We start from the raw sequence: 14,456 nt of genomic DNA, 5'->3' as shown, positions 1-14,456 counted from the left end.
TTCCACGGTCGTATTGATCGCGACGTCCCAGGACGCGTCACCGACCCCAAACGAATCACCCAAAGTCGTACGCAGGCGGACGTGAAATTTAAACATCCCAGACAATAAATAATGATAACAGAGTAGAACAAACGCAAATCAATAAACATATAACATTAGCTTGAAATCCCAAATATTCATACATTAGGCCTCTAGAATTAATATCCACCTTCGTCATCAAAAAGGAACAGATGGCCGGGTAGACTACTGACTGCATAAAAAGGGATTCTACCAAAAAGACTTCCAGGCCTAACACCTAAACATCCCCACGGCGCCCAATCCGAATCGGACCCCGAAGGCTCTGACTCCGTGTCCAAGTCGATCTCGATCGGCTCCTCCTCATGCTCGGACACCATAGGTTCCTCCTCGGGTTCGGGCTCGGGCTCGGGTTCAAGCTTTGGAACGGGCTCCGGTTCTGGACTAGGGTTCTCCGGTGGACTGTCGGGATCCGTCACCTCACCATCGGGAGTAAACTTGTCCCAGGGCTCCCAATTCACTGTACCCACGTTGGCATGCTGCAACCCCTCAAAACCTCGGATTGGCCCCGAATTCACCAACCCGACCCGATGGGACCAAGCCAAATAGGTATGGCGTTCTAGCTCCTCTAGTCCCACGTCTACCCCAACAATGGTACGATGCCTAATGTATGTCTCATCCGGGTTCAGTCCTGGGTATTCGTTTTCCTCATGCACCGTATGCATGGGAACCCCAAAACGCCTAGGTGGAGACATCCTCAAGGTTGGGGATCTGAAAATGTTTGCACTACAACAATGAGAATAAATCTCAATAAGCAGACAACTTATACCCCACCTAGGCCAATGCGTACCCAGACAAGTCTAACATGCAATCCACCAGCCATCACAATCAATTCTACACAACCTACTTACCTCGCCTCGAAATACGTGCCAACTCTGCATATTAATAGAATCACATGAATATCACAATATCCCACAAACACATCGCCATCAGTCGAGCACCATACACAAGTACATTCACTCAATTCAATCACACTAATTTCGCATTCGTGGCCGAGCAACTTTCTGACGACCTCCCAGGTCCTTTCACACTGCCCGCGTTAACACGCCTCAGGCCAGCCCTCAGATCAAGCCAGGCTCCGTCCTTCACGGGACCTTTCATACATTCACACGACCCGCGTAAACACGCCTCAGGTCAGCCCTTCGATCAAGCCGGGCTCAGTCCCGCGTAACCACGCCTCAGGACATTTCTCTCGACCCGCGTAACCACGCCTCAGGTCATTTCTTGCCTTTCTAGCCACACCTACGTAATCACGCCTCCGGTTGGCAGCACTCCGATCAATCCGGGCTTAGTCACGCGTAACCATGCCTCAGGACATTTCTCTCGACCCGCGTAACCACGCCTCAGGTCATTTCTTGCCTTTCTAGCCACACCCGCGTAACCACGCCTCAGGTTGGCAGCCCTCCGATCAATCCGGGCTTAGTCCCGTATAACTACGCCTCAGGACATTTCTCTCATGCACATGCACCACAACACAATTTGCCCTCTAACACGTCGTACAGTTCACATTCAATTCACCAAGCCTTCACCAATGTCAATCTGACACGCCACAACAGTCAATTCAATTCATACTCCCCACATCGGCCCACCGACCCGACATTCAAGTCGGCACATTCAAATAATCCATTTTACCCACAAGCGCCACGATAATTTAGTCATATTACCCATCTCAACCAATCACTAAATTAGCTACACAATCACCAGCACAATAATCCATAAATTGAGTACATTCAATTTAACTTGTCCACGCCTAATTTAATCCCTAATCCGGTACTAATCACACCCTAAACAAGTCTAAAAATACCCAAAGTACTAGGTAGGGTTTAGGAAGTCTCTTACTAGGTTTTGGCCCGGGAAAAATCAGCTCGGGCCTAAAATGGCCCAGGTGAATAGTGCTGGATCTGCACACGTAGGGGCACGGCGGTCGGCCACGGGCTAGACGCTTGGCACGGCGCTTGGCCACGAGTGCGGCACTTGGCCAGGCACAGGCAAATGGCCGGGCGAGCGGGCACAGGCGGGCGACGGCTGGGCAACGGGCTGGACGGACGAGTCGCCGGGCACGCGGTCGGGCAGCGGCCTGGGCAAGCTCGGCCACGGCCTGGACCGGGCCGGGCCGGGCCGGGCTGGGTGGGCAGCGGCGGCGATGGCGAAGGCGATGGCAATGGGAAAGGCTGCGACGGCGATGATTACACGCGGCGGCAACGAGCCGAAGGGGAGGGGAAGGTCTGCCGGGGAGTGAGGGCGAGAGAGAGAGGGGGTTGGGGCTGAGGGGGAGCGAACCGGCAACGGTCGAAGCGACACGGCGGCGACTGGCTGGGCGGCGGTGCCAGGCAAGCGGCTGGACGAACTGGCCGGTGGCTCGGCGGAGCTTGGCTGCGGCGGACGCAGGGGCGAGCTGCTGCTCGCGCGGAGGAGAGGGAGAGAACAATCGATCGGGGGCGGCGGATGGCGGACGGCGCGACGGCGGTCGGTGGACGGCGGCGACGGTGGCTGGGCTGGAGGCGAGCTCGGTCAGCGTCGGCTGGGGGCGAGCAGAAGCAGGAGCATAAACAATGGCGCGGGCGAAAGGAGAAGGAAGAAGAAGAAGAGAGAAGGGAGAAGAAGAGAAAGGAGGAGAGCGAGAGGGGAAGGGACGGGTCTGCATGGGGCAGACACGCGTGGAGGGCACGCGCGGGCAGGGGGAGAGGACGGGCGCAGAGGGAAGAGAGAGAGAGAGAGAGAGAGCCAAAAGTCAACCCACTCAATCACGATCCAACGGTCACGATTAGAACCCAAAAATGATCCAACGGCCCACGAAAATCCTAATTAATAATATAGGAAAATGTCAAAAGAAAATAACTCAAAACACACTACGAGGGAAGTCTACTAGTCCAAATCCGCACCCAGTCAAAAATCCGCTTTTCACATATCCCGGGTAATCTCAAGGCTGGCCACAATAATATCAACATCGTCCAATTAAATTCGTCCCGAAACTCTGAGAAATTCGACACCAAAGTTTGGGCTCTAAATAACGGCTAAATTCGATCGAGTGCAATTCTAGCGAAATCTCTAATTTAAAAATAATAACCCGAGAGTGATCAGTTCCGGGCGAGATTTTATTATAAGTGCACTAACGAAATACACGTTTTATAAATCCAAAAAATGGGCTGAAATTCAGAATGTCACATAGAGCATTTAATATATCCTAGTTGGCTTACAACTCGGCTTTAACTTTTGAATGAATGTGAGTCAAGCATGATATGTTGATGGGCTTGGGCTGAAGCTCTCTCTTGGCGATCTCCCTAAGTGAAGATATTGGATTTCTGCTACGCGCTTTCAACACCCTTGCCTACTCACCACGTGTAGTGGTGTGCCAACAATCACTTCCATCGCAGAAGGGACGGCCATCCACGCCGCTAGTCGCCACCATCGTGCACAGCCCTAGCTTGCTCACTGCTAGAGTCGTCAGCCCTCTTTGACCCTATCGCAACCCTTCCTAACGCGGTCGAGTAGACGGGGTTACGGGTAATGCCCAAAAGGTGAGCCAATGGCCCTCAATTAGGCACGGGCTCTCCCAAGCCCTTACCTCACGCGACGTTGGGGTTCATTTAAGTTCCAATCAATCCTAAATGATTCCATGTGAATTGGGAGTTGCCACTAGCCTATTAGGGTCGGCTAGAAACAAAGTGAGTCACGAGAGGATATCTCACTTCCTATGCAACCAGAGTTTTCTAAGTTCAGGGACTTAATTACACTAATAGTTCCTACTAGTGTCCTTTTGGTACCTCTAACTTGATTGGGTGTTTGCCTAAGTGATCAAATGGTCTTGTTTATCAATTATGAGCCTAGAGGTCGTTTAAGTCGCTAAGTGTTCATGCGATGATTTCTAAGGCTTTATCATTGTCCTAAGGCTTGTCCTATCTTTTTTAAAAAGAAAAAAAAACAACTAATGTATCAAAGGTACGGGAATTAAACACTCAATTATTGAAAGACTTTAACTAAAGGTGCGGAAAATGAAAATCCAATAATTGTCAGGTAAAGAATACACATGGCTTTGTTTTAACCCTATGAGCTTGACTCGAGAATATGCATGGCTTTGTTCTTGAGCCTCGGGACATGATTCTCCATGTGCTTGAATTTAGAAACTAATTTCCTATTAAAATCTAGGTTAAGTAACCCTAAATTTTATCCATTTTTATTTGAATGAGGGACCTAATCTAAACTAGGCTATCCATTTTATTTGAGGAAATGATTCTAAGTCTAAATTGATTTTGATTTTCTAGCTAAACTAACTAAATTAAATCTATTGCTATTTCCTATGTCAAGTAACTAAGCTATTCAAATTAAATCTAAACTAGACTAATCCATCTAGATTATAAGGGGCCGCCGCCTCCTATGGTGATTTTTTATGGTATTCAAATTCAATCTATTCACCCTACATAATATTAATATCCTAATAATCCTAGAGCAAGGCTAGAATTATTAAACAAATGAGGCGTTACTTGTTGACTTAAAATTAGGCTTTTTCATGAATGAATCGGCCCTCATAAGGCCTAAATTACGCTTTGGAAAAATCCAAAAAATGTTATTTTACGGCTGAGAGATCCCAGTCCCCAAATTATATTCCCTACTAGGTATCTCGTATAATACGAAGGTTCAGATACAATGTCTATTTAACAAGATTGCTAATGATCACGCTACAAGCAAACAATTCCACGTAAACTCACTAATCTCGGCATGGACAACCTGTTTTTGAATAGATTAAGGATGTCGACTATAAATATACTTGGATCCAATTAAAAGAATATGGATCCACTATGTTTTAAGCATTGTGCGATTAAGTTTGTCAATCATTTTATAGCAGGATATTAAGTCTATAATTATATGATATTTTTATCGCACTATCTCAAATAAAGAAGCTTGATAAATTCTTCAAATTGGGTTTTACATTATATCTGCTTTATCCTTCAAAATGTAAGCGACCACAAGAGATCAGCACGTACTCTTTGTTTACAAATTACAAATTTGTAGAAAGAAACTTAAAAGGACACTTTCAAATCTCTCAATTTCCAACAGACATGGCCATGAAAGTTGAGGTTGTCTCCACAGAGACCATCAAGCCTTCGTCTCCAACTCCATCTCACCTCAGGAACTTCAAGCTCTGTCTCCTTGACCAACTGGCTCCCCCTCTTTTTGTTCCGATCATCCTGTTCTACTCGGCTCCCGACAACAAGGCGGTGCCGAACTCTGCCTCGGTCACAGGAAACTTGAAAACTTCGCTCTCGCAGGCGCTTTCCCTCTTCTACCCTCTAGGCGGAAGGGTGAAAGGCAACACCGCCATCGATTGCAATGATGAGGGGGCGCTCTATTTGGAGGTGAAAGCTCACTTCGACTTGTCCAAAGTCCTGTTGAACCCGGACGTCAATCAGCTACTGCAATTCCTCCCGTTCTCTCCACACAGAGTCGCTCCCAACATGGAGGAACAAGTCATTGTAGCGGTCCAAGCCAACTTCTTTGACTGTGGTGGCATTGGGATCGGTATCTGCATCTCTCACAAGATCGCCGACAGCGCGTCAGTCTCTGCTTTCCTCACGGCATGGTCAGAAATTGCCCTGAATGGCATTGACGGCAAAGCCATGCTCATCACTCCCTTCTTGAAAGCATCTGAGCTCTTCCAACCAAAGGGCGTAAACTTCCAAATGCCATGCGAGTTCATCAGCAGAGAGAAGCTTTACACCAAGATGTTTCGTTTCGACAGTGAGAGCTTGGCACGCCTCAGGGCCAGGTTTGGCAGTGCCACTCCTACTCGCGTTGAGGCAGTGACCGCCCTCATTTGGAAATCTGCCTTGGAGGTGGCGAGGAAGAGGCCAGAGTGGAACGAGAAGTACCCCCCATCATCAGCAGCGACGCATGTGGTGAACATCAGAAGCAGGATGAGGCCACAGCCACTGCCTGAAAATGCCTTGGGCAATCTGTGGCAGACCACTGTTGCACCATTGATGGACGCAAACAAAGCAGTTGAATTGCAGGACTTTGCAGGCATTCTCAGGAAATCAATAAGGGCAATTGATGGTGAATATTTGAGCGTGCTTCAAGGCGAGAGGGGATTGGCCAAGGCTTACGAGAGCCTCACGGCGGCACGGAAGTTGGCAGAGTCATCTGCGGGAAAGATCGAGCTCTACGGCTTCAGCAGCTGGGCAGGTTTTCCTTTCTACGAGGTGGATTTCGGCTGGGGAAGGCCCGCTTGGGTGTGCACCACCGGTTTTCCGATTGGAAATACGGTGTTTTTTATTGGAACGAGGTGCGGGCAAGGGATCGAAGCTTGGATCACATTGCCCGAGCACGACATGATCGAGTTCGAGCGCAACGATGAGTTGCTACAGTTTGTTTCGCCGAGCCCTTGATCATGAGAAGGGCGACTGATGAAGATAGTAATCCCTTATGGTTTGCTTGATTCAAGGTTTCATATATGTTCGTTTGCTTTGTTAGATGTCATAAACTGGTTAAATTGTTTGTGTATTATTACTTATGTGTGATTCAAACTTCATATAAAAGTATGTTCGTAGTTCCATATGCCTTGATTTTTCTTGTTCCATCTATGGACATTTTTGTCTGGAAAACCCATTTGAAATGGAGAAATACGATTTGTAATATGTGTAATTTCGTTAACAAATGTTTTGAAGATATTTTCGTCAAATCATAAAATATTCAAATTGAGTAAATAACAAATTCAGATACCATGATAAAAACTAGATATGAAATCAATAATTATTTTGTAATATCAAAGCGCATTAATCCAAGCTTAAAAAATATCTGAAGGGTATTGCGGTCATGAAATCCATTATTAAAACGAGCAATGCTACATATATGTATATTAAGAAATCTTAATAAAAAAATTTATTAACTAATGTGGCAATTTTATATTGGGTATTTCAAAAAAGCCAATGATTTAATGCATGTTTCATTTATTTCAATACCCAATCGAAACCAATTATGTCACTTAAAGATCAGTCGAAATGGAGAAGTTACGGCCCTCCCAAGGTAAATTCACAAATTGGGTGTTCTTGTTCTCATCACCATCATCATTCTCATGACTCCCCTTACTGATCTGATGACACAAGCACATACAGACAGAGACACAAGATACACAAAGCAGGAGGAGTGAGGAAAATCAGAGAGTTTTTGGACCATACGAACGTAGTGCGATTTGAATGTTCTTTCGAGTCTTTGGAGATGAGGACAGAGGAAGGGACAAGGCTCTGCTTCAGCGGCTCCCACGGTGTGGGCCACACCGTTCAATAATTTTATCGTCCTCATCTACTAGATTAAGTCCATCATGCCCCGACTTTGTCGCTGGTACAGAAAAACTGATGCCGTTTTTGCTGAGAATTAAAGAGGAAAAAAAAATGATGCTGTGTTTGTCAAGTAAGAGCAAAACTTATTTTTGTATACTTCGGACGAAATTCAGAACATTTGAATTAATATATGTGAATTTATGTATCGATATTTGAACCTTGTTATGCAAGTAGTGCTCATTCTGTAAAAAGAATTATGAAAACCTACCGTAGCACCTAGGAGTTCAAGCCACCCAGGAGAATAATTATTTTGGTGTGCTAGATTATATGTACTTTATTGACTTGAGTACTAAGAATACTTCGGCCCTGACTAAAAGTTGCTACCCCGTACCACCGGATTGACCGACCAGTAGCAAAGGGATCAGCTGTCGTTTGTAAAGTTACAAGCTCGATACATTTACGGGTTCTTATCACGTCGTGATCGAATCTTGGAATTAGTCGTACTAGCTTGCCTAACTGCGACATAATTTGTATGGAGAGATCTTCTCACAAATAGCACCTCGGTAGGGCTTGGGACGAACTCGTTAATCTTGAATTTTTGGGTGACAAGTGATGCAGGATAGTTATAGCTCAATCTAAATATTCTATAGCAAGTATGAGATTCTTATGTTAACGGCAAAAGGGGATCACAACTGCTGGTCAACCCTCCTCACCTCGTTTTACTTACAGAAAAAAAATATGTGGACCATGTTGCAAATGGGAAAAAGTTAGCGAGGTTTCTTATTATTTTTCAAATAATATTTCTTATTTAAATCTCATCTCAATTAATCTTCACAAGTGAATGTAAACCGCTTTATCAATGTAACATGGAAAATAAAATTCTTTTACTGGGTGCAAGCGTGGCACGAAAATAACTTAAGTGAGAGATGCCATGATTGGAGTCCGAGATCTGTCGGATTTTATATCAATGTTTCCGTCAATCAACCTTTGAAAATCAAGAGTTAGTGCAACATTCCCTCTATACCAAAACTTTTCGAAAATCTTACTAATTTTCTTTTCTTGTGAGATAACTCCATACAGGCTTATTACAAAACTTAAAGTTTTAGAAATCTTAAATCTGTGATGTGAAACATCTTAATGTGGTATTCAAGTCACAAATGCAAGGCCTATGCATCGAAAACTCAAAAAAGGTTGTCCCCGATGGTGCAAAGTCATTATGTCTTGGACCAAGTATTCAATAGTATTAATACCACAAAAAACTCCAAACTGGTGCATATATGATAAATTTATCTCAAACCAATTTTTTGACCACCAAAAACCCTAAATTGGTATATTTATGATAAATTTACCCTCGATTAAATTTGATTAATAAAAAAAAACCATAAACTAGTCCATTTGTGACAAACGGATGGTAAAATCCCAAAATTAGTATATCCATCAATTGTCAAGTGTCATTTAACTTAGTAATTTGACAGTAAAATTTAACGGATACTAATTGATGGTAAATTTGTTACGGGTGTACCAGTTTGTGATTTTACTAGTTTAGGATAATTTATCACAGATATATCAATTTGAATTTTTTTGTGATATTAACCCTATTCAATAACGAGTGTGGGGCTTTATCGTAAACCAGATTGTTAGTGCTGGTTGCCTTTTCTAATCCTTTTGCCAACGAAAAAGAAAATTATAAGGCATGGAATTACTCCCAATTACGTCGCCAACGTCACGTTAGCAAGTGACTCTTCAGGATGTTCTAGCAAAGGTTTCTTATCCGATGACGTGGCGAAACCTTAGTGGGCATCTCAGATTCCCACGGCTGACGTGACCTGCTCTTTATTGGTTGGTGGGGGGCTGGGGGAGCGTCTTCCATCAGCTTTGTTTCTTGGTGCCTTCCGCCGTTGCCCTGTGTGGTGGGTGACCATCATACGTTGAGCTCATTAGGTTCAGCGATTTGCGATTTGGAAAATCAAACTACGCTGGCTTATCTCCATGAAATGATGCTCCTAACGTTTCAAATTTGCGTGGGCCATGACACATGATGGGCACCCTTTGTGGTTCTTCATTTGTGATTTTCTTGATGATCACACCAATCACATAGATTGTCTTTTGGGGGGTTTTGCTCCATTGTAAAATAGATGTTTCCAGATGTCGTCACTAGCTTTTCGAAGATTTACTTGCACCAAGCTTGCCTCCTTGATGCGTAATGTCTTTACATCTCAACTGTCTTGGATTAATTGGAAAATTCACCTCTTGACTGAAAATCGGAGCTTGACATCGATGACCCGTGTCATCGTGAACGGTAATTTGCATTGCAAGTACTGCTCCTATCTATCGTTTTCTCGGGCATTGATAATCAACGTCGATCACCCAAATTGAAATCAACGGGAATCATTCGATTGCAGGCTAATTACAAGTTCTATCATCGATGACAATCGATAATAGCTTGAGATTGCAACTAAGTGTTGCATCCGACAGGTCTGAGGATACTTTCTGCATTAAAGATATTTCAACAAAGTGATAATAACACAAATAGTCACTAAACTTTGGCATAATGTATAATGTGATCCCTAAACTTTTAATTTGTTCAATATGATCCTTGAATTTTTTGTACATGTTCAATTTAGTTCTTGAACTATACAAAAATGTTCAATGTTGTCATTCCAATTATTAAAGTGCAAGGAAAATATTAAACATTTTCATATAGTCAGTGGACTAAATTAAATAATTTAAAAGTTCAAGGACCACATTACATATTAAGCTAAACTTCAGGGACTACATTGAATAAATTTAAAGTTTGGGGACCTAATTGCACATTGAATTAGAACTCAGGGACCATTTATGTCGTTTTCCCTTCAACAAGATCTTAAAAAATCATTGATGCATATTCCAGACTGAATTGTGGTCCAACTTTGCATGAATCATGATGCTATTTGAACTTTGAAGGCCATTTTGGAACACTTCAATTCAATTCACGTAACATTATCGACCCTTATCCCTGTGAAGCTGAGTTGGAGATGTCACGGCCCTAGGATTCGGATAAAGCCCCTCTGGTATTAAGACAATAATGGAGAAACATGTGACTTGTTATGTTTGGCACTAGACGAAACACGAATTCTTGCTATGTAGGGCTCAACGATTTGAATTGATTTCTCATATTGGGGTATGTATAAACCCTCCTAAGTTAGATTTTATTTACCAAATAATTGAATTACGATGAAATAGTGTCATTCAAGAATACATATGGGTTATGCGTATAATGTCGTGTCGGATTTGGATTTCTCTCTGTAATTTGTTTTTTGATCTCATACTGTGTTCTTGTCATGCAAAACATGCTATCCAGCAAGCCCTATCCCTCAAAAACAAAAACAAAAAACAAAAAAGACGAGGAAAAAAACCACTATTGCATTTTATATTTGCACTTCATACTATTTGGGTTATCAAAATTTATGTCCTAACACTTTCCCTCTATACTTTTGAAAAATGTGTTAGTTTGCCTAGAGTCCTTGTTGCCATTACGCTTGTCGAAATCCAATCGGTTCTAAAAAGTGGATGAGATAAGAATTGTTGACACTTCAAATTTTTCCTTACTTTTTCCCAAAATCAAGTAATTGACCTAGAGTCGACCAAGATTTGATTGATGAGTTACAAGGTGCAAAACAATTTTTCAAACTCAAAAATTGGTTATTCTCGTTAAAGTGAGACATCTCATATTTGTATTGCCATTTGAAGATGACAGTAGTTTTGTGACAGTCCGAGACCAATAACCCCTTTTTCCGTGGTGTTGTAAAGCCTGCAATTTCAAGAAAACGTTGAGGAAGTAGAGGCATCAACCATTTCAACTCAATAAAAAATATGTTCAGCCAGACCTCGGATGAAAAAGTTATCGCCCATCAAATTTCAGTTATACTTTCTTTCTACCTGAACATCGTCCCTATACCTAAAACAATACTTGAGAGGATTCCAAATTGAATAGAATTGCCAAACCTATAAGTCATGGTAAAAAACGGGTTTTTATAACCTTGAACCGTTGAATCAATGTTGAATTCATAGACTCGAGCCTTTAACCCCACTTTGGGGCCTGAAATTCGCGCCATGATCTTTTGGATTTACCCTTTCAATTGTGGGCTTGTTGCATATCTCTCATTACGTGCATACCAACAACATAAAGATCACACAAATCAGACTTTGAACTTGTGATAATTGGACCTAGAAAGATTATGGAATCGCATCCGGAGGAGCATGTGCCCCAAGCTAATGGTGTAGCGCCCGAGCCTCAGGCTTTAGCGCATTAGGCTGAGGTGCGCCCTCCTCAGCCTAAGGAGCATTCAAAAACTCAATACATATTGCCCCCTCATTTTTCAAAATGTGTCATTGTTTTTTTGGTCAAAACGAAACTTCTTCGTTCATGAAGGCATACTAGCGGAACGGTCTAAACAAGTTTCCGAACACGAGAAATTCCAGACGGGCTTTGGGGGGTGTCAAGTTAACCAATAAGGAGGAAGGACATTTTTTTCAACGGGCTTTGGCAACCCAATCCGCAAGAAGGTTGGCCTCACGAGGACAGTGGACGACTCGCAATTGTTTTAGTTGGGTCAGGCTTGACCGACAATCTTCAACAGTATTCTGCACAGCCCATGGCCTTCGGCGCAGATCATCAGTTCTCCACAGATCAGTCGTTCGTTGACTCAAGTACAATATGCCCTCTTTGACTGCTGGGGCTTCGACAGACAAGGTGAACTCTCTCTCTCTCCCTCTCTTATCTCTCTCATTTAATGATTTAATTAATTATAATAATTGTTGACACCTAAATTTTGATCATTCATTTAGCAATAAATTGCATAAAAAATTAAGGGTTATTATTTAACACCTAAACAAAAATATTATAATTAAATCGCATGACATATAATTTCGGAGCATCCATCATGTAGTTTAATTATTGTATTTGCATTGGACTGGCTGCGAATGGACTTAAATGGATGGCTCTGAACTTGGTGAAATCAAACTAAGCCCACAATGAAGGAAATTCTTGGCCAAGCCCACGGACATTAAAATAGCTGAAATTTTCATCGGAAAATGCCGAGCGTGGAAAATATGGAGCGAGGGCGACTTGATATCATCATTCAATTCTTAAAGGATAACCTCATATTATCACAAATTATTGGGGGGCTTTAGCCACGGCCCGTGTTGCCCACCCGAACCAGTTCGATCCTCGAGTTTGCTCCTCTTTGCCTAGCCGAGTCGCGCCGCTAATATTCCACATTGCCCTATCCCCTATCCCGCGTTGCCCGCGAACTCCAGTGAGGTGATTGAGCTCCGTCAAAATTCAGCAAGCCCGACGTCCTCAATACCGGTTCAGCCACTATCGGCGACATCTCCAACTGAACCCAGTGAAACATCCGGCGTGCCGTAGCGTCCCGCCACAGTCCTTTGCACCGACGCTCAGCCAACGAGTTATTGCGGCTTCGTTCTTACTCTCTTTTGCAGGTTTCGCTGATAACTCTATAAAAATAGAGTTATTTTATCTACTCTAGGCAATAAATAATGCAATATTTGTTAGAATATATTTGGATTTCCTTTTATTTACTTAATTTTTCCTTGTTTATGCAGAATATTGAGATATGGAGAAAATAAGGAAAATATGGCAAAAAGAAGGAAAGGAATATGCAACCCAGAGAAGAGTTAGAAGGTGGATATCACATTGGGAATTCTGCGATTTATTCCCTAATTTTATACGAAAAAGAAGCAATTGCCTTGTGAGAGGAGTCATGGATGTTATCATATAAATAGGATAACTTGGGGGAACATGGAGTTTTTGTAGATCGTTTTTGTTTTCAGTGTTCTGAGAGTTTTTCAAGTATTATGAAGAGAAGACAAAAGTGGTGACAGAATTCTTGTTCTTTGATTCAAGATGTTTGGTTTAATTTATATTTTCGTTTTTTCTTCTATTATGTTCTAATTTTCTTTGTTAGAGCTACGATGTAGCCTAACCATGATGATATGAATTTCATGCTTTTTATGCTTTGCAAGTAATTTCATTCATGTGAGTTATATATTATTGTGCTTAATGCGTTTAGGTGATTGGCCACCACTTGAATGATCCGATGTGCATGTTTGAGACTGAGAAGTAATAATATGCAATTGCTCCTTATAATATATAACCATGCATTAAATGTGGATAGAAATATACCATGTTATTTGTATAGCTTTCGGTGATAAGGTGGTCCAAAAGATTCATTGTAAACCGGGAATATTCACAGATTTTAATGCGCTTATGTTTATTTAAATTCACATAGAAATATAGTGAATTGATAAACTGAGTAGGTTTGCTATACCTAGAGATAGGATAGTAAATAGACTAGGAAATTCCGCTATCACATGTTTGATATTGTTCTTGTATGCATAATGATCCGAAATTCATATCTAGTGGTTATGGTGAAATTGGATGCTCTAACATATTTTACCTGATTGATTATCTGCCTTTAGTTTAAAAAATTTCGTTTTTAAAAATTGTCAATTTTTATTTGTTCTCAATTATATTTTGATCAGTTAGATAAATTTTAGAATTAGTCCATTTTTAATATTTATTTGGTTTATTATCATCAATCTCTGTGGGACGATACTCTTCTCATCATTATATTACTTGTTCAACACGTTCGCTGACACGTGCAGAATTTTACGAACATTCGCCGAGATCTAGCAAAGCCAACATCTCTCTGCCAAGGTGAATATCACGCCAGATTTTTGTGATCGCTGCTTGCGAACTTGAAGTCCACGGGGAATCGTGAAGAGGTTGGATGTGTGGCGACTACAGATTTTGAGGGGAAGAATAGATAATACAATATCGCGCTATCTCGCTGTAAAGCAGCCGCGACCAGAGACCCCATCGATGATCTGCTCTCAACCCGAGCCGTACCACCGGTAGGGGCGGAGCCATACCTCCGTCAATGATCATCGAGCACCACCGTGAGCAAACCTTGACCGTGCGCCCCTTGGCCGAGGCACCATCTGTGAGTCCCACCTTTCCGTGAACCTCCGGCGATTCAGTTGGAAGTTCAAATTTGGCAACATTACCCGCAAAATTAGGTAAAATCTCATATGAATTTGATT

The 14,456-nt window shown here is 42.5% G+C and overlaps 1 protein-coding gene across 1 annotated transcript; it reads left to right on the top strand.

Moving 5' to 3' along the window:
* The first annotated feature begins 5,132 nt into the window (after positions 1 to 5,132).
* Positions 5,133 to 6,458, top strand: LOC115687085 (stemmadenine O-acetyltransferase-like). Its single transcript, XM_030612570.1, has one exon. The coding sequence runs from the start codon at positions 5,133 to 5,135 to the stop codon at positions 6,456 to 6,458; it is 1,326 nt and encodes a 441-aa protein (XP_030468430.1).
* The last annotated feature ends 7,998 nt before the right edge of the window (positions 6,459 to 14,456 follow it).

The sequence above is a fragment of the Syzygium oleosum genome, unplaced genomic scaffold (genome assembly GCF_021117445.2).
Source record: "Syzygium oleosum isolate NSW1041296 unplaced genomic scaffold, Sole_v2.1 Sole_v2.04, whole genome shotgun sequence".
NCBI classification, from domain to species: Eukaryota; Viridiplantae; Streptophyta; class Magnoliopsida; order Myrtales; family Myrtaceae; genus Syzygium; species Syzygium oleosum.
This window is presented reverse-complemented; position numbering and strand designations above follow the sequence as displayed.

Coding starts and splice junctions, on each gene's coding strand:
- LOC115687085 (XM_030612570.1), top strand. CDS start 5,133: ATGGCCATGAAAGTTGAGGTTGTCTCCACAGAGACCATCAAGCCTTCG.